General features: G+C 44.2%; 2 protein-coding genes across 3 annotated transcripts; both read right to left on the bottom strand.

Annotated features, from left to right (window-relative positions):
* Window positions 1-206: 206 nt before the first annotated feature.
* On the bottom strand, window positions 207-3,641 carry LOC142902190 (uncharacterized). 2 transcript variants are annotated; one of them, XM_076047058.1, is made up of 3 exons: window positions 3,398-3,641; window positions 1,659-2,452; window positions 207-1,441 (listed from the first exon to the last, which is right to left on the bottom strand). In XM_076047058.1, exons 2-3 carry the CDS (start codon window positions 2,411-2,413, stop codon window positions 1,186-1,188), a joined length of 1,011 nt encoding a protein of 336 aa, XP_075903173.1. In that variant the 5' UTR covers window positions 2,414-2,452; window positions 3,398-3,641; the 3' UTR covers window positions 207-1,185. The 2 variants fall into 2 exon arrangements, with proteins under 2 accessions (XP_075903173.1, XP_075903174.1); XM_076047059.1 differs by lacking the exon at window positions 3,398-3,641 and adding an exon at window positions 2,610-2,732.
* Window positions 3,642-5,100: 1,459 nt separating this feature from the next.
* piwil2 (piwi-like RNA-mediated gene silencing 2) lies at window positions 5,101-14,764 on the bottom strand. Its single transcript, XM_076047181.1, has 24 exons — window positions 14,456-14,764; window positions 13,672-14,088; window positions 13,497-13,596; window positions 13,178-13,292; window positions 12,735-12,910; window positions 12,584-12,656; window positions 12,107-12,217; window positions 11,791-11,908; window positions 11,543-11,664; window positions 11,083-11,163; window positions 10,868-10,981; window positions 10,175-10,363; window positions 9,974-10,058; window positions 9,546-9,638; window positions 9,131-9,271; window positions 8,904-9,017; window positions 8,227-8,415; window positions 7,816-7,917; window positions 7,605-7,721; window positions 7,305-7,393; window positions 6,892-6,997; window positions 6,401-6,654; window positions 6,185-6,292; window positions 5,101-5,326 (listed from the first exon to the last, which is right to left on the bottom strand). Exons 2-24 carry the CDS (start codon window positions 14,086-14,088, stop codon window positions 5,170-5,172), a joined length of 3,171 nt encoding a protein of 1,056 aa, XP_075903296.1. The 5' UTR covers window positions 14,456-14,764; the 3' UTR covers window positions 5,101-5,169.
* Window positions 14,765-19,608: the final 4,844 nt, after the last annotated feature.

Here is a 19,608-nt window from a genome sequence, read left to right as displayed (position 1 = left end):
TGAGCAATTGTTAAAAAAGCTTACACCCTAAATAACCTGCCAGTGAGCAAGAGGAAGCATCTGACGGGAAATCCAGCTTTGTTCACCAGAAATATGATTAATCAGCTAACGTGTATCAATCAGTATTTTTCAAATGAATTCAAGTACGTTGTATCGGCCGAAATGGCATTTGGGTGGACGTAAGTAAATAACTTTGAGCGAACTGAACTAGGTTTTTTCGTCCTTTCAAAAATAAGACAAACTCAGAAAAAAATGACTTCAAACCAAAAAGAAAAAAAAATACAGGAAAAGCAAGATTTTAAACAAGAATTTATTAAGGGTTAATACAAGAAAACAATGTTAACGTGTTAAAACAGTTTTATAAATATGCATATTTAGTAAAATATTTAGATGTCACAGTAAAACAATACAGAGCACATAAATAGGCAGCAAAAGGACATAATATTGACAGGAATATTAAAAGGTTTCCTCCAGGTTTTAAGAAATAACCAGTATTTGTCCCTCCAGCAGCAATTTGGGGCTCACTTGTGCACAATGGACAGAGTCATCGCGTTGCTTTCACAAACACATAAACTCCTAATTATGTTCAAGGCACCTTTCTATAAAAATTGCGTGCTATTGCTGCTGGTATAGGGCGCCACCTGCTGACTATTAGACCATATTTGTTTTTGTTTTTTTTTAAGTAAAAAGAATCTCACATGCAAGGATGAAAATGTTCATCGTTCCTGGGCTGAACTGCTGCCTTCACGCTGAGGACAACAGCGCAAGAAATGAAATGCTCATCAGTGCAAACTTTTGCCATGCGAGTGCCATGATGCAAACGACAGTGCAGGGTGTCACAGTTTCAGCTTTTTTAAATGACTAATGTAGAAACCGATGATGTGCCTGGCCCTGGCCGTGCCGACAGCAGAGGGAAAGTTTTGCTCAGCTTTGGTGGAAATTTTTTTCACTCTGGCGCTACATCACCTCTCTACGTCAGCGTCTCTGAACATCGACGCACATCTGGATCCAGTTCCACCTCGTGAAGGACGCAGCCAAACAGATGTGCTTGCATAACGCTCGCTCAACTGTGGAATCTCAGTCCGCTCGCAGGAGTTTGGATTTTTCCGCCACACAAATAAATGCTGGATGGAAAAATAAAACAAACAATAAAAAAAACAACAACATCATCAGCGCTACGACGCGTCACTCACGACGGTCGGGCATGAAGCTGAAGAGGAAGACGATGATGCCCGTCAGCAGCACCATCATCAGGACCAGACACGTCAGGAGGATGGCCCGGCACGCCGGCCGGCCCGTCATTCTGAACAGAGCGCCCGTCACGCCGCCCGCCTCCCTGCGACCGCTCTGCAGAGGCGGGCTGGGAAGCCCCACGTCCAGGGAGCGGTCCACTGACCTGAGAGATGACCTCTGACCCCATCGCCGATGACCATGAGCTGGCCTAAGGAGAAGCCATGGGCATTTCAGAAGTTTACATTTTAAAGTAAGGCGCGCACACACACCCCTCAAACAAAGTTTTGTATAATTTTTGGGTAAAGAGGAAAAACCACAACAATAAAATGCACATAAACATGATCAGTGATTCCTGAAAAGAACACCATGTGGAAATTAGTTGATTTAAATGTGAACACGAGGGCACCCATGTTTGTTCTCCTGACCTCTTGACCTGCAGCTTCCCCTTGTTGCGCTGGAAGCGGACGCTGTAGACCTTCTGCATGGTGGCGGGCAGGTAGGCCAGCACGGCCGGGTTCGTGGCCAGCTTGGGCAGGCCGAGGGTGGGCAAGGGCGTGAGGCCGCGGCACAGCGGGCACTGGATGGCGTCAGGCTCGGCCGACTTGACGTTGATGCGCGCCAGGCACTCCAGGCAGAAGGTGTGACGACACTGGAGCATCTTGGGGCAGCGGAAGACGTTGTTGAACTGGCTGAAGCAGATGGAGCACTCCAGGTCCGGGCAGACGTCCTCGGGCCAGCGGGGCGGCGGCGGCGGCGGCGACAGGTGGAGGTCGGGCGACGGAATGATGACAGAGACTTGGAAGGAGGGGGGCGTGGCCAGGGCAGGGTAAGGGTTCGAGGTGGACGGCGACGAGCCACTTTGTGCGAGGGGGGGTGAAGGGAAGAGCGCGGACCTTCTCCAGCCGAGGCTCTGACCCGAGGCTGGGAGGGGCTGGCGGGAGCGGTCCGAGGGTGGACGCGGGCTCTGAACTCCGCCAGCGGCCGAAGCTTGGCAGGGGGTGAAGCTCAAAACCGTCAGGTACGTCTGAGCCGTCCGGATGACAGGTGGAGATGAGTGTGAGAGGTGCGGGTTGTTGTTAGTTTCCGGGGCCAAATACCGAGGCGGACTCGGTAAGGAGGTGGGAGAGGTTGAATCCGGCTGCGGCAAAGTGTTGTGGTGTTCGCTTCCATGTGGATCCATGGTGGCAGTTGGCACGTTGAACTTCAGAGATGAACAGCACTGAGGAATGGAGGAACAGTGTCAGTGTTTTTTTTTGTAAAGAGATCATCATAAGAAGCAGCAGCAGCAGCATCTTCTGATCACGCACGAGGCAAGGACAGAAATAGACTTTCAATCGATCAAATATTACACTGTGAAGAAGAAGAAGAAGAGGTACCTTCTGCACATTGTCCACAACTGCTTTTCTCTGCTTGTTCTGGAGCGACAGTGAACCACACAATGGGTTTCAAACAGCACAGATATTTGCATTGTTAGTCTGTGTGACTGGGAAGGAGGAGGAGGGCGGTGGTGGCAACATGCAAAGCACACTGGCCACCTGAAACACTGTAGCTCTGCACCATCAGACCAAAGGGAAAAAAAAAAGAAAAAAAGACACATCTTCCCTTTTCTTCTTCCTTTTTTTTTTTTTTTTTTTTTAAATCAAAGTGTGATTCTGATAGTTCAAACTACAGTTTGAATATGATACCGATTTACCTTTAGAATTAAATTAAAAAGCAACAAAAAGTGGTAAAAAACAAACAAACAAACAAACAACCTTGGAGCAGGTCCAACCCTTCAAGTCCAACCGTGTCTTCCACACAGCCGAATATGTATAACCTCAACGTTATAAGTTCACTAGTGGATGAGTAAGTATGCAATCAAAATTGCGAAATGAGCAAACCGCCTCCTCGTCCTCTGGGCAGCCACACAAATAGCCCTGAACGTCGTGTTAAAAAGCCATTTGAGTAAACGCTTTAACGCATAAACCCTCATCCCCCTCCTTTAAAAGAAAAAAAAAAAAAAAAAACACACACAAAAAAATCTTGAAACCGCAACAGATCATAAGGGGGCAGCTTTTCAAGAATCACACTACGTCACGACCTCTGTGCATGTAAAAAAAAAAAAAAAAAGACGCCAAACTGTCGGTTTAAAAATGAGGTCTGACAGACTCGACGGGTCTCTTACCCTTCGATCACGGCACAACACGGTTCGCCTTTCTGCTCCTCCTCCCTCTATTTAGGCCATCGTAAGTCCACTGCCGCTGCAGGTTCGGCAGTTACAAGGGGTGGAAAAGGACACAAGAGATTCGGCTCACCTGCTTCCTTCCCCTTCCACCTTATGGCGGCCCAACACACGTGGAGACGGTGAGGCGGTGATTAACTCATTTTGCGCTCACATCCATTTATGCCTGACGCGAAGTGGGACCTTCAGTGAAAAAAACAAAACAAAAAAACAACAACTTTTTTTTTCTTTTCTCTCCCCTCAAACATTTCATTTGAAGTTGTTTTTCAGACGAGATTCGCCATGATTGACATCGTCAGACGTTGACCAGACCTTCTGAACCGAAGTCTTCCAACTGATGCTCGTTCTGATGCGCCGCAGCAAAGGCAGAGCACACAGTGCCATGTACTGTCTGTCTGCTCAATGAAGGCATGGTTCGGATGCTTCCACAAGACTTTGAGTTCCAACGCAGTTAGGAAAGTGTCCAAGAGGAAGCATCGGCTGGTCCGAGAAACCTTTGCTGTGAAGGACATGGAGGCGTGGGGACTCACGCGCCACCTCGCCAAGTAGTTTAGGGTAAAGTGTTTTTATTTTTTTTATTTATTCGATATCCTCACTGAAGATACCGTAGCCCTTTGTTTGAGTCCTATTGGGGATGTTGATATTGTCCACTGCCCATTTGCCAAGTTCAGTTAGTTCAAAGAATTTGGTGGAAAACAGAACTGACTCCATTTTCAATTAATCAATCAACTTTTATTTGTAAAGCGCTAAATCAAAATTAAACCAGAACCACCTTTGCACAATCAGAGGAAATCCTATTGGGCCCCCAGATAAGCAAGGTACAACAGTGGCCAGGAAAACTCCCCTGTGAGAAGAAACCTTGAGCAGATCCACACTCTCGAGGGCCTCACCTGCTTATGAACAGTTGGGATGAAAAGGACGAAAAATGTTCATTTTTATTATGCGTTGTAATGTACTGTAGCTCAATGCTACCTCTAACCATAACTACAGTTGTACATGTATAAGAAATTTTCCTCGTTTGAGGGAAACTCCAAAACTGCCAGTTTTTTCAGTTGAGGTCATGTATCAAAAGCAGCCTACGTTTTGATTAGGTAAAAACACTTTGTCCAGGGGTCACCAACTCTCTTGGCACTAAGTGCTACTTCATGGGTCCAGAGATCATATGAAGGGCTACCAGTTTGCTAGACTCTCCTGAAAAACTCATGAGTTATATTATTATTAATGAGTAAGTCTTGATAAGTGTCTTCACACTTTATCAAGTTAATGGGTTCTCATTAATTATCAACAATAACTTAACAAGGCTGGATGAAATAGAATTTTTGACACAGTTCAATAAGTTGTGCAATTTTTCAAACAGGCCTGCGGGCCACTAATGTGGTCCTTTCGTCGTCTTCTAAACTTACTGCTTGGATACATTTGCAGCAGTAAAGCTGCAAAAGACATGAAATGCGCACACAATTATTAAATAAATCCATTCAAATCTATGATTCTGGAATGCCTGCAGTAAGTGAAGCTCTTGGTATTGTGCTGGCAGCCTGAAGTTTGTAGTAAATGAATGAAACTGCTGATTCACTCCTGAACTTTGAACCTTTTATTACATACTTACTTCAAAATAAAGTAAGCCACACATTGAACAAAAGAAAAAATCCACTCACAACATAACAAAAATGAACAAAGAACAACAAACAGTCTTTTTACAGTTTACAGTTGCTTCATTAAAGGAAAAACAGCTTGTCTGCTAGCTGGAGGGCAGGCTGAGCACGCAGATACTGGCCGGCCAGGTAGGCCAGTTTGTGGGCATACTTGCAGGGCGCCGGAACTCGGACTGTGCCTGGGAAGTTCCAGTACAAGTGGCACATCTTGAATGTCAGCCTACGAAGGGACAAAAACAGCAGTGATTTGACAATGTCTTGCCAGGACTGAGCAATACAGGGTTAGGAGAATAATTCACAAGTTATCCATAAAAAGTGCTTTATGTTGCTCCACACGACCCTCAGTTAATGTACAAAGTATCATCCAATCCATTGTACTGTACAGCACCACTAGTTGTACAAGTGTGAGTGTGAGTGGGTGAATGACAGGCCATTGTAAAGTGCTTAGGGGTACCGTGAAGGTGCTGGACCGCGCTATTTAAGTGCAGTCCATTTGATAATATATCTAACTCTTGATCTTGATCAATCCTGAGTCTTTTCTGCAGAGTAGGTATTGCAAGTTTGGATTATGTTCTCATGTTTCATTGTAAGCAGTTTCCTAAAGCTATTTTCATGTGTGGCGCTGTGCCAAAAATAAAAACTGTTTTGTCTTCAGTACGATTCCAATTGTTTTCATTTAAGTATATGTCTAATTAAATAAAACTTTAAACTCGTCCCTGGAATTATTGGTATTTCATCAATGTGGGCATTGCGCTGTTGTGGTGCATGCACTTGACTTATGGTGAACAAACTCAGTTGATTAGTAGACTAGTTCAAATCAGCTGTTCTCGAATCAAAGTTTACCCTGCTCATGGTCAGTAGACTCAGATGTGGGGATTAGACTCTAGACCTGAAATACCTCCCTGGTATGTGGAAAATAATTTGCCCGTGGAGAAAAAGTCAAAGTACATTGCGACAAACGACTGATTTCTTGTGTATCTGCTGTTTATCATCCTTGGTGCCATTTCTGGACGGAAGACAAAGACTTTTTTTTGTTGTTACAAATGTGTTCAAGTGTAAGAACATTTTCATCATTTACCTTTGCAAGTGGTCAACTGGAAGGTTTACAGTGTTGTACAAACAAATGTAGTGCGTGGGAACTCCGCAGCCATGACGAATGCTGTGTGCCAGCAGATAAAAATCTACCCTGGAGGAAAAACAAAACAATAGAGCATTACAAGCATGTTCAGTCTGGCCATCTAAATTTACTGTTGCCATGACTTGATATCAACAGGTGGGCGGGGCTTAGACTGACCAGTCTCTTTTCGTGAGGGTGTGATCCAGTATGGTTCCAGGTGGTGGCGTGCTGAAGGTGTTGGACACCCGGGTGTACAGTGTGGTGTTGATGCGCTTCTGGACCAAAATGAAGACCATCTTTGGCTCGTAGTTGCCAATGTTCTGAAAACACTTGATCAGCTGTGGTATCTCGAACTGCTCCACCATGGCCACCTGACCCTCAGACACACCGTCTCGATAGACCACAATCTTCTCAGGGAAACTGTGGTTCACCTGCACCAAGGACAAAACAGATAGTGGAGGGGATAAAACAGCAGCCTGGTCATGAGGTTTTTACGCCTCCGTAGGCTCAGTGGAGTGAAATATTTGCTCTGATGATAAACTTCACTGGGTTTTTCAGAGAGAGCGTTTAAAGATTTACAAAGGGCAAAGACAATTTCCAAGGCCCTCAGCTGAGGGTTTATTACCAACTGGACATGGGGACACAATTCAAAAGACATTCATAGTTGCCTCGTAGTACTGCCGCAGTGCTTCCACAAAGCACTCCCTGAAACCATCAATGACCTCCTGACCAGGTCCCTGGAAGGTCACTCTGGAGTACCAGCGGGTCAATGCACTAGGGGGGACAAAAACAATTGTGAAAACACTTATACTGAAGTTGACTCACCAAGCCCTCAACACTGATTGGCTGTAAAGGCCTCAGCAAAGTGTGAACTGTAAACAACAAATAAAGCAACTCTATAGAGATCAGCATGCAAGACGACGCAGCAACAGTTTCATCAGAAGTGAGGTCTTTTTTGTCATACTTTTATTATCAGTGGGGGCAAGCAATCTGATTTATTGCCACGAGAGCCGTTTAGAGCATTTCAATCACTTCAATCATCCATGTTGTGTTGGTGTACCAGGCTATTCAACACCTTTACCTGTTCATACTGGCAACAAAGCCCATGACCGAGCGGTTCCTCTTGGTTGCGTCATGATGCACATCAACTCCAACGACCATCAAGAGTTTCTAGTGGGACAGATTCATTTCCAATTAACTGCAGATGATGTTTCATCATCATCACGACACCCACAACATACTTTCCTTTCTTGCTCTGATTCTAGCATTCTATATAACAAGATCAAAGATGCAACATCCTTAATAATGCAGACGTTGGAATTAAACAAGAGTTCTGGAACTGACTGGTTGAAAGGTTAGAGCTATTTCCTGTCCTACACACCAGAGGCACGTTGACGGTCCACAGCTCTCCTCCCAGCTTGCCGTTTATCTGCAGGAGTATCATTTGCGCGACACTTTTCAACTTTTGTGGTTGGGAAATTGTCCGCACGTTGACCACCTGACAAGACACAGCAAGGCCAGAAATTCATAGAAATTAAAAAAATAAGTGGGAGAAACTAGAGAGTGGACAACACATGATGAGCGCTACACACCTGGGACGGGATGGGATTCTGCACGCAGCAGAGCTTTTTGATGGCACCATAGAGATCGTCTCTGTTGCCAGTAACAATGCACACCACCAGCTGCAAATCAGGCTGCACTCGGGAAGATGAAAAAACATGCGTTTGCAGGATGTGCTTCAGCGTCAATTTTCTTTTACTTTGCAAAACAGCAAATCATTTAACATGACTTCATTCTGGATACAGTGTACACGTTTGACACTGATCTAGAAACTCGTGGAGGCAAGCTTGATGCAACACGATTGGATGAGGGATTCAACATACATTTTGAATTTCCCTCAAAACTCTGACTGAATAAACAAAAAGTACGTATCCAGTAAGTGGCCAGGTTTTCAAACAATTTCATCCTGTAAAAATCACTGCTGTAGTTTTAGTTTGACATACCTCACTGGTGACCTGAGCATGGATGCTCTTGACGTAGGTGTCGGTGTAATCGTTCTTCATCGGCACAAGTCGGGGCCGCCCCACCTTCACACCCATGGGCCCTGACAGTTTGATGAAGACATTGGACAACTCTTCAGCCTCTGCTGCACAGCGTTGAGCATAGAAGATGGCCCAGTTGTTCAGAGGGACCTTGGAAGGACATGGAATGTATAAATACAACAGTATTACCCACCTCCCACAAAAATGTTGCTGGAAACTGCTCACATTCAATCATACATTTTCATGTAGAGCTGTCATTCTTTTAAAAATCACTCCAACAAATATTAATCTTATTAAAGTAAACACCTGAGGTAGTTTTCTCTAAGTATAAATTGTATTATTGAGTCATTATGACCAGCTGCAATCCAAAGCCTGTGTGGAATAATAAATTACACTGAAAATAATAATAATAATAATAATAATAATAAAACATTTGAATCTTTATCCAAAAAATACAGATTTTAAGAAACCAAACATTCCTGCATGAGACAGCTGGAGCTTAGTACCTCGTTGCTAAACAACTCATTAAGCTCAGTCTTTGTCAATGGAGAGCAATTGCCATGTATATTTTTTAAACGACAGCCATAGTCAATGTAAACATGTCATAAGGTTTTCTAGTATAAAAGTGCAGCACTCACAGAACTGATGGAGGCGTCCCGGACAACCTTATTGGACCAGCGGCCATCAGTACCGGAAGAAAAGGATGACGACTTCATGCAGATGTTTTCCATGGGCAGAGTTCTACCTTTCATCTGCAAAGGGAGGAAAGATTATTGAGACTGCACTAGGAAAGTGGATGGGAGGTGTTGGGCTCCCTTCAGTTTATGTTGTTTAGTGGCAGGAAACGGGAGGAAGAGCGCCTGACCAGTAAGATCTCCGAGCTGATCTTCAATCCCCAACGACCAAACTCCTTCACACATTCTGGTTTGGTGCTGATATTCTTCAAAAGTTTCCCAATTGACTGGGTGTGCTGCTCACTGCTGGCATTAATGTGCATCGTCAGATCCTGAAAACAAAATGCAGAAAACAATGAAACAAATGCACTGAGGAACGGGTCAGCTGGGGCGCAGCACTGCAGTCACCTTTTAAAGTGATCATATTCCTTTGAACTAAAGACTTCAAACTGCACCACAAAGAATGTAACTGCAGCGCAGAGCCGCTGCTTCAATAAGGTGGATACGATGTCCAAGTCAGAGTCTGAGTGCATTGAACTTTGTTACCACCTCATTATGACCCACTGATGCCGCTGATGAGCCTCTGTAATAACAAATCAACGGTACCTTCATTAACTTCATGTTGCTCTTCATTTTTTCAGGGATCCCCGTCAGGAAGGAAAGCTCTGGCACGATGAGGATCTCTCCAGTGATGATTTGCTGAAAGAAATGTTGTTGTTGAGTTTAGTCAAGCTTCATATGCTGTCATTTTATCTTTTTATGTTTATGATGCAGTGATTCCTAATGCATGTATGAGTGGTAAAGGGTACTTTACATTGAATAATGTGCAACAGCTTTTCGTGTTTGCACATTTTCCATTTGTGTGGCCCATTTGCAAAGCATTATGTGGCCACAAGATGGCAGTCAGACACAAAAGAATGAAGTTTCAGTTCTACATAAAAACTGGGGTTTATTAGGGGAACCAGTGCTGACTGTGGATCATTAGATTTAATTATTACTGCAAAAAAACTGATTATGGTGGGGCAAAGGTTTACCTTGCCTCCAGGCTTGGAACGCTCCTTGGGTCGATGAACGAGCAGTGGCTGGTTCATCTCTTTAATTGTGATCCCATAGTTCTTGCTATTTATGACAAAAAAAATAAAAAAAATAGATGAACTTTTTTTTTTTACTGAAGAATGGCATGGACTAAATCTGAAAGTGCATTTGCCATGAAAAGTTCATGGACGTGGCATTACTGGTAATAATCCACAAAGGTGGTTTTGGTGCCGTCCATCAAAGGGAAGGTGTCGTTGGGGGACTTGTCCCATTCAATATCGTCTATGCGGTAAGTCCGGTTGTTATAGCGGGTGATGACAATGCTGCCGACAAGCTCTTTGGCACATTCATCGTGGAAGTTTTGCTTGCTTTCTTGGAAAAGCACGTTCCTTGGGGAAAAACACAAAAACAAAACACACGACAGGGGTCAGTTCTTCTTACATATAGGAAAAGAACGCCATACTTTGGTTCATCAACTATTCATGAGCACTATAGATGGACTGTTTGCACTGCCGAGGCTGCCCTTTGATTCACCCTAAACCCCAACGGATAGTGGTTGAGGACTCATCCAGAGCACAGATATACCAGCAACATGGACTCTTGAGGCGTCAACGTCTCGCTGGTTCACAGTGCCACTGTCACGTTACGCGTTTGAATAAGCATGGACAAGCAACAATGCGAAACGGGAAAATTAAAAAAAAAAGAAGAAGAAGAAGAAGAAGAGAGAAACAGGCTGTTGATCTTAATGCTTAGGTCATTGACAGCTTGTTGCTGGTGCTTAGACGAGTGCATCAGCAGAAACACAAATCAATGAGAAAATCTAGCACGTGTTCCTCTCTAGCTGGGACTTCCGTGCTTCCTTTTTCCCCCTTTGCAGCGCTGCGTCAGCTTACATGACATCCAGCACTGAGTCATTCCTCAAGACTTTGTGTGACACGTCCACACAAAAATACAGGCCTCCGTCTGTGTGCTTGATGCAAGTGGCATAGCCTGGCCAGACCTGAAGCCTATAAAAAAACACACATGCACAAAACAAGTGAACACTTTAAGCACAGTTGCCAGGATACTCACTGGCGTGGCCCTTTTGATAATGCTGCTCGTTACCTACCTGTGCTTTCCAAGAATGACGGCGCTTTCTGGATTGTAATGGTTCCGACCGACCAGCTTCAGCCCGAGCATTTTCATAACCCTTTGGAAAAAATAAAAGAGTCATACCACTCCAAACAAATGACTAAAGTAATTTGGTTAAAAGCAGCAGTGTTTTCTACGACGTTTAAGAATACCTGTGTATCTCTAACACATAGAGGAGGTTACTGCTGTCCATTAGAAATTTTAATGGGCTATATTATGTAAATGATGTTCACTTAGCCAATGTTTTTCTCCAGCCCTTTGAATTAATGCCACATGATTATACTTCTAAAAATGTGTTGAAGCTCCTACATGGTATCAGCCTGAGCAAGGCTGAAGGCGGGCCAAGGTGAGCTACATTTGCCATGGTTTCCCTTTCTCTCCAAATAACTGTAGTGCGAGGCTGTTGAGCTTGAATCCAAAAGACAAAAGGTTTTTACCTCCTGACCACTACGTTGTAGAAGGGGAGGCAAAGGTCTGAGCTCGGAGGCAGAATCTTTGTCATCCGGATTTGGATTTGGATTTCCTCTTGATCAGTCAGTCTCACACTCTTAAGAGCCACCTGCAGGCAATCCAAATTTCATGCAAAACCTGGTTTGCAAAAAAATCTAATGCAATACATTTCTGCTCAAACATTTAAAATACACATTCAATTTCTCAAATGGATTAAATTTTTTCAGATACGTACGTCGTCCAGCTTCATAGGCAGGTACAGTATGGAGCCATCAAAGGCAACAACTTCACCTGTGGTTGGGCGGTGCTCTTTCATCATACCGAAACGCATCCCCATTGATTCGACATTTGGACTGAAAAAAAGAAAGGACTAGGATGAGGCATTGTGTGATAATTTTATGCTATCAAGAATGTGTTCTTTGTAACTTAGTGTTTAATCAGCCTTCACTGCGCAGTGGAAGCTCAGTTTAGGCTTTAGTCGTATTTTACAATACTGAGACAAATTAACAGGCTTCAAAAGGAAGACGTCTCGCTTTATTCCTGATACTCACCTGAAAGTAACATGATACTGATACACGGCTTTGTTCTGGCAGCAAATGGGCACATGGTTTGAAGCAATTTCTATGGGACATCCTTTGGTTCCTGTCTTGTTAAGGGACTCACTGTCAACAAGGTTAATGGACAAGCACATAAATACAGCATCATTGCACAAACATATGCTGTGATGATGTCTGTGAAAAAAAAAAAAAATCAACAATATCTGCTCATCAAAAAGAACCACTGGCTGTGAGTGACTAAATGTTCTGCGACGCCTCCATCAGCACGCAGGCGAACCACAGTGAAGAGGCTTCACACAACTGAGTCTTTATGAAATGACCTGCTGTCAGCACAGCTACAGAACACATGACATGCACACTCCAGAGGAAATGTGTTTTGTGTTCTGCACCATTACCATCAGTATGTGGGTTTGACTGCACTGCAACGCACTGGATGATACACCAAAACGGTTGATAGTGAATTCCACTTACCGCACGACCTCTGTCTTCACAGCAGTGTCCTCTGGTTCGGAAGCAGGAAGTTCCAGCGGCTTTGGAGCTGTGGCTGAAAGCATCGTCCCTTCACATCTTTCATGCTCAAGCACGTTGCTAAAAATCAATCAATTGCTGTTTTTCAACCTACCCGAAGAAGTCACGGAGAGGGCAGTCTGTTGCTCCACAGCAACAACAGGGGAGGACTTAACTGGGCTCTGAGGAAGAGAACAGAGCACTGCGCGCCCTCTTCCCGGCCCGAGCTGAGGAGGCGCTGCTCTTCCGAGCCCCGCCATCGTCTGCAAGGACAAACCTCGTGCGCCGAAGCTGCAAAAGGTCAAGGTCGCAGTGTTTCTATTTACTATTGATGTCCACTGGCAAAACTGTCATTGGTGAAAGTTGACATTGCACGCACCAGTCTACAGCCATCCTATATTCCACTACAATGTGAATGTGCTGCTCGTTAACTTGAGCCTATATAAGTGTAATAGTAGCAGTGCAATCAAACATCAATAATTGTCTCAATGCAAAGGCACGTGAGGAATTTCTGCTTGTATTTCCATTCACAACCCCCCACCCCCATGCCACGCCTACCTGCTGCCTCTGCCCATCACCTCTTCAGGCTTGCCAAAGCTCTCTAGGTTGCTGGTGACGCCAACTGGGGCTGCTTGGATCGTCACAGTGCCTGCATCGACAGCGGGTCCTCTACCTGCAGGCAAAGTTAACTTAAAGTTAGGTCAAAAAATTATAATGATGATAAAGCAACAGAAAGGGTTCTATGAGGATACCAACTTTACAGTGTCTGTGTTACAGTCTCTGAAAGGCAAAATTCACCTTACTATAAACTGCACAACAAAATATTACACAAATAAATTCTCAGTTTTGGGGCGGATGAAACATGTTTAATACAAACCTAATGGGATATTTCCTCTTCCCCATGTTGCCATGGAGGGGTCAACGCCAATTCCTCTCATCATGCTGACCAGCGTACCATCATTATCAGGCAGATCGACCTGTAAACACACAAGAGCTCAAGCGAACCTCGATGTACGTCAAACATATCCTTCAACGCAACCTACGAGCCAAACCTCTTTCGTTGACGGGGTCTCTGTTGGCTTTTGGGCTGTCGCTCCACTTCCAGGTGTCCGTCCAGGCGGTGGCTCCAGGCTGGTCAGCAGTGTACCTCTGGCCAACCCTACCTGCGGTTCCAGTGATGGGAGGAGAAGCCCTCTGGCACGACCAGCCACTTCTCCAACATCTAGCTGGGACAACAGCCCTCTGGCTCTTCCAAACACAGTCTGCGAAACTGGCAGGGTCACGCCGCGTCCTGGTGGGGTGTTGTCAGAAGGTAAGAAACCTCTGGCTAGTCCCACTCTTGGCGCTTCTGTTGCAGGAAGCACCCTACTGCGCCCAAGAGCCAGCTCCTGGGGTTGTAGGGCTCGTCCACGTCCCAAAAATGGAACGCCGGTCATAAAACTATGTTTACGTGGTATGTTTGGATCCATCTGAGAAAAAATAAACAGGGCTGAAACTTGAGTAAATTGTAAATGAATGTATTCAGATATTTAGGTTGGTTTACGTTTTAAGTTTAAAGTTATTAGCAATAAACTAAACAACGTGCAATGTTATGAATGCATCCCCCTCGGAGTAGAAATAGAAACGGCCACCTTTCATAAAACGAGTTATTTACATTGTTTTTCTTTGCTGCATAATTACATATATCTTGCTCATATTTTTGATGCGTCTTTCTATAATGTAGAAAGTACCAAAGATAAAGACATGACATTGCATTAGTGTGTCCAAACTTTAGACTGGTAGTGTACATAATGATACGCACCGATAATATTTTTCCAATCAATACTTTCAATTGACCTGATTCTATGCTATAACAGTTGTTCGCAGTCGTTGCTTATCGCTCTCGGGTTGGTAGAATTTTCCTTCGCACCATTAAAATATATCCGACAACAGTTTTAGTGTTGTAGTTGTGTGGAAATGCAACAACAAGTTAAATACTGGAGTTTTGAACGTCAACCGACAGGGCGCGTGGCGACCTCGTGGCGAATGAGCTAGCTAACATTATGTGACAGCAAGACCTTGCAAGGCATTTTTCCACCGCCTGTCGCAGAGAAAACGTCTTTCACGGTAAAACAACAAGAAGATGACGTCAGGGCACATCTATGCTACCGAGCTAAATAAATAATAAGGAATTAATTTTTTCAATTGTGCCATCGTGAAAAGCCAGCTAATCATGGGCCTGCTGAGGGAAGGGGTGGAGGGGCAGCAAATACCTTACAGTAACGTGTCTACAAATACAGGCAACACACTGAAAGAAAACCTTATCTAGTACAAGTTCATTAACGATATAGTTTTTTGGTTTTTTGAATCAACCAGGCTTACATTAAACAACAATGATGTCTCTCTGGAGCCAGTCGAAATATATTAATTAAAAATCTGTCTGCCTTTCGTAGACCACACCCGGCGAAGACATTTCCTGACCAATTTCCCTCCCAATGATCGCATTGGATAAAACAAGTCACATGCATCAGCAAGCCATTGGCGCGCCGCAGCTGTCAATCTTTGACCGTCAATTTACACAAGTACGACATATTGTCTTGTCTCCCTCTGGTGGAGAATACTACTACTACTACTACTACTACTACTACTACTACTACTACTACTACTACTACTACTGATAATAATAATAATAATAATAATAATAATAATAATAATAATAATAATAATAATAATAATAATAAGAAGAAGAAGAAGAAGAAGAAGAAGAAGAAGAAGAAGAAGAACGTTCTTAATCCTAAGTGAACGTTGGTATTATGTTTGTTGCTAATGTAACAATTGATGCTTTGTATCAGAATCTCTGGCGCTAGTCTCAATAATAACACTAACAAAACAGCATTTTTTTTTCTTCTATAGGTGACTAAAAAGCTTTAAACTTTTAATTTGCACTTTTGTAAAATTGCATTTCAGAATAAAGACACTAGGGGGCAGAAGGACGATGGGAAGGCTAAAGGAACTTCTTCAAACTGTCCAGAGCCCCTTCTCAAACCCCTTTCCAGTTTCCTATAAATGCATTTCGATTATTTGCTATAATCTCACCACCCTTAATATGTTTTTTTTTCTCTCTCCGGTATAAATCCTGCTCGACAATTTCCATTCTTGAGAGTCTGAACTCCACAGAGGTTTGCTTTCCAGGTCACTGGTCACATATTTAGGCAATTAGTTTAAAATAATCATCACATATCTCCCAGAGGAATTGAACGGAAGCCAGTTAATTTGGATGATATCACCTATACATAATGAGCCTGTGATGTGCTGTGCAAAAGAGCTAGACCTGAACAAATTTCTTTATTTAGATTCTTTTTGAAGCTTAGCTATTGAGAGGACCTCATTTCATAAGCACAGGCTGTAAACATAGGGCCAAATAGGCTGCTTTGAGGAAGCTCCTCTGGGATGTAGAAAAATGTGTATGAAATGTGACCTATTGTACACAGCATCTGTCTTTGCTGTCATTTAGTTTGTGTTTTAATCACAGTCTCTCTTGCAAGCAGCCTCTCTCAGAAGTTGTTTTTGTACTCAGGATTATTAGAAAGGGATCACAACTACAGCACAGAAGCGGTGAGAGGCCTGTTTTCCTTCTTTCTATTTTAAACATCAATCTCAGAGGATGGCTCTCTTCCTCGATCTCGACACCTCCAGTCGCCGACTTCTCCACTTCGGTTCAAGTCTCGGGTTTCACATGCAGATGAGCCTGACCCTGAAGTGCGACCAAACCAAATACTTGTTAACCTACATGCAACAGGGTCCCTGGTTTGACAGCGGCATGATCAATCTCTTTGATATAATGTATGTTCAGTGCATATCCATTCAGTTCAATGCAGCCGAGGTAAAAAAACAAAACAGAAATAGCAGAAGACAGGGAATGGGGGAGGCTAAATAGGGGCTTGTTCACAGTTAGTACGGTGAAAGGGTAGTTTGTGTGAATTGTGACAATAATGCCAGAACCGATGGAAACAAACACACTACTCTGTTTGTTTGAAACTCACCTATTTCGCTTCGTCCCTGAAGGTTCTTCACGGGCGATTTAACACATCAAAAACATCTTGGTCCCTTCTCCCTCAGATAAAATTACCCGGTTGTTACTACCGAACCATTTGCACTTGTCCCGCTGCATTAAGGTTGTGTTCCAAAGTGCCTGAGTTTTGCTGCCATGGAAACGGAATAAACAATGTGAACGCATCTCTGTTGCACTCCGAAAAGCATGAGAAATATTCACCTGTCTGTTCTCGACTGAAATTTGCATCCAAACCGCAGACTGCTGACTGACTGACTGACGGACTGACTGACTGACTGACTGACTGACTGGCTGAGCATCGTACCAGCTCACGCTTGCCACGCCTGATCCAACCCAACACCAGGGGTCATATTTTAAGCCGTGCGCTTGTGACATTTCAACATCAGAAAGAGGATTGATGGGTTGATTTCATTACGGGCCAGAAGGCAGATCCTGATTGCATTTTGAGTCACTTCTGCGAAAGGTCACTTTCATCTTGCAATTTTCACCCACAGGACTTCAGGCAAACACTCCTTAGACTCAGAGGGGCCTTGTTTTTGACATCCAAAGAGGTGGTGGGGCAGACTGCCTGATCAAAACAAATTTTGAACCTTGCGGAAAGATCATCTTACTCACTTCCTGATGAACCAGTTGATGCTGTGGTTTTGGTGTACGTGCCCTTTGGCTGTGAACGAATAAAAAGAGGAAGCAAAGAGCTTCATGCAAAGACCCAGCACATAATCAAGTGGGGATGTGAGTTACTGCAGACGTACTGTTCAAGGCTGCAGCATCTCTACAACAGGTTTAAAGTGGCCACAAACATTCTGAAGCTGGATGGTGATTCAGGCAGAGCGCGATCGCCACGATATTCTGGAAAATGACAAAATAGACACACAGCACAGGAAAACTCTAAGCTGGCACAGAGATGGATTTTTCTCACTCCACCATCTGGTAATGCGTCAGTAAAAGTTTGCTAAAGAGTAAAGAAAAGGTAAAGGGAAGACACTTCAAAGCAAACCTGTCCTATCAATTACTTCATTTGTGTATGTTATGTGAACTGTACTTAATCCTTTGAAACAGAAGGCAGCAACATTGACTTTGACAAACCATCACAAACAGATGTGATGAGACCAAACAACTTAGAACCAACAAAAATGTAAAGTTGAACAGGTTGCAATGGGTTCCATCAATTGGGGCACGTATGAGAGAGTCGAGTCACGACAGCACGGCGGGGTTGTCACATTTGCTGGCATAGCCTGTAAACGAACTAAACCCTGGCTAAAGCCATAAGCGCAAAGCAAACATATCAAAGCCCCCAGGGCTCCACTTCTTATCTTTTAAAGGGAAAATGTCACGCAACAAAATAAAACAGACAGCACTGCAACACTTAGCTCACCGCCACTTCCTGTATTTCTTCTGTTTTCGGGTTTTCGGGTTTGTTTGTTGTTTTTTTTTTGCTTACGTCGCAGTTAACTGGGAAACAATTTGCAAACCAGCAGAGTGATAGAAAAATGTCCGTATTGAATGTTGACTACGTAGGAATTCAGAAGTCAAGTAAGTGGAATTTCAAAAAATTCCTGCCGTCCAGCTGCCTCGCGGGGCAAACAAAATGAATAAAAAAAAGGCCACTTGCAAAATGAAAGAGGGGGGCGGAGTTAATTAGATGAGGTGCCCGTTAAACAAAATGAACATTTGGAGACAGCCAGTGGCAAAGAGGGACGCAAATACTGCGACTGAATCATCGGAATTCTCCGCCTGCTGCTTTCTTTCTTCCCAGACAGGCAAACAGTTCACTTCAAGACCTCAAGACACCCCACGCAGGCTGATAGGGACACTGACATGTTGACAGGCTGCGTCATGTACCCCCAACCCATTCCCTGGAACGTGACCCTGCCGTCCCTGCCGTCCAGGCATCCCCTGCCCCTCGTTTGGCTAAATGGGCCAAACTCCCCTGACAGCAGGAGGGCTGGCGGAGAGCGACGGTGATCAGCGGCATTAATCTGAGGTGACAGTCATTACTGACCCGTCCGTCACAGTGGGGGCTAGGTAATAGCCAGTTAAAGGCCACGGCTGCGGTGGCTGAGCAAGCGATTGGGGCTGCGGTGACAGGCCAAAGGGAATTGTGGGAAACGGCAGAGCCGGGGGGGACAGACACGCAGCTGTTGCCGCCTGCCAGCTGCCTGCGTTCTGGGAAGCTTTCCCATGTGTGTCCTCGCTGTCCTCCAGCATCAACAGCAGCCTGCGCTGGACCTTCTCCTCGGATTTGTCCTCGGTGGTTAAACGCGAGGGGCAGCTGTCATCAGCAGGACAGAAACGCACGCTTTGAACGAGAAGAGGAGACACTTTTTTTTTTTTTCACTCTCCCAACGCGGGAATTAGCCCGAGCGCGTCTGACCCCATGTCTGAGATTCCAGTTTGTTTGACCTCACTGTTGCTCAAGCGCGAGCATGTTAATGCAAAGTGAGCGTGAACCTACAGACGATGCAGCTGTTCCACTGACAGCCAACAATGGCTCTCCAATATGGATGTATAAGAACTGGATGCCAGACTGCCAATACGGCGGCACAGCAATTTGTTTTCCAGAGGCCACTCAAGGTACTGCATGTAATCCCATGTGGCCCAAGGTGTTGTGGGTGAGGTGTGCTTTTACTGCGAGCGTGCCAGTGGCTAATTACCTTCCTGTCTTACCTTACTCCATCACATTCATGTCGTTTTAAATAGTTGTCAGCGCAAATGCAACCAGACCTTCTTGTTGACCGTGCGGCTCTCACTGCTCAGTCATGTCTTTCTGATACCAGCTGAGATGTTAAATAATAATAATAATAATAATAATAATAATAATAATAATAATAATAATAATAATAATAATTAAAAAAACAACCCGACCACTTATTATCATTTTATTATTTATTGGGTTCTATGGCTTCCTCTCATAGTCCAGACAGATTGGGAAACTCTA

The sequence above is a fragment of the Nelusetta ayraudi genome, unplaced genomic scaffold, assembly GCF_046127955.1.
Source record: "Nelusetta ayraudi isolate G7.1 ecotype Tasmania unplaced genomic scaffold, CSIRO-AGI_Nayr_v1 ptg000092l, whole genome shotgun sequence".
NCBI classification, from domain to species: Eukaryota; Metazoa; Chordata; class Actinopteri; order Tetraodontiformes; family Monacanthidae; genus Nelusetta; species Nelusetta ayraudi.
This window is presented reverse-complemented; position numbering and strand designations above follow the sequence as displayed.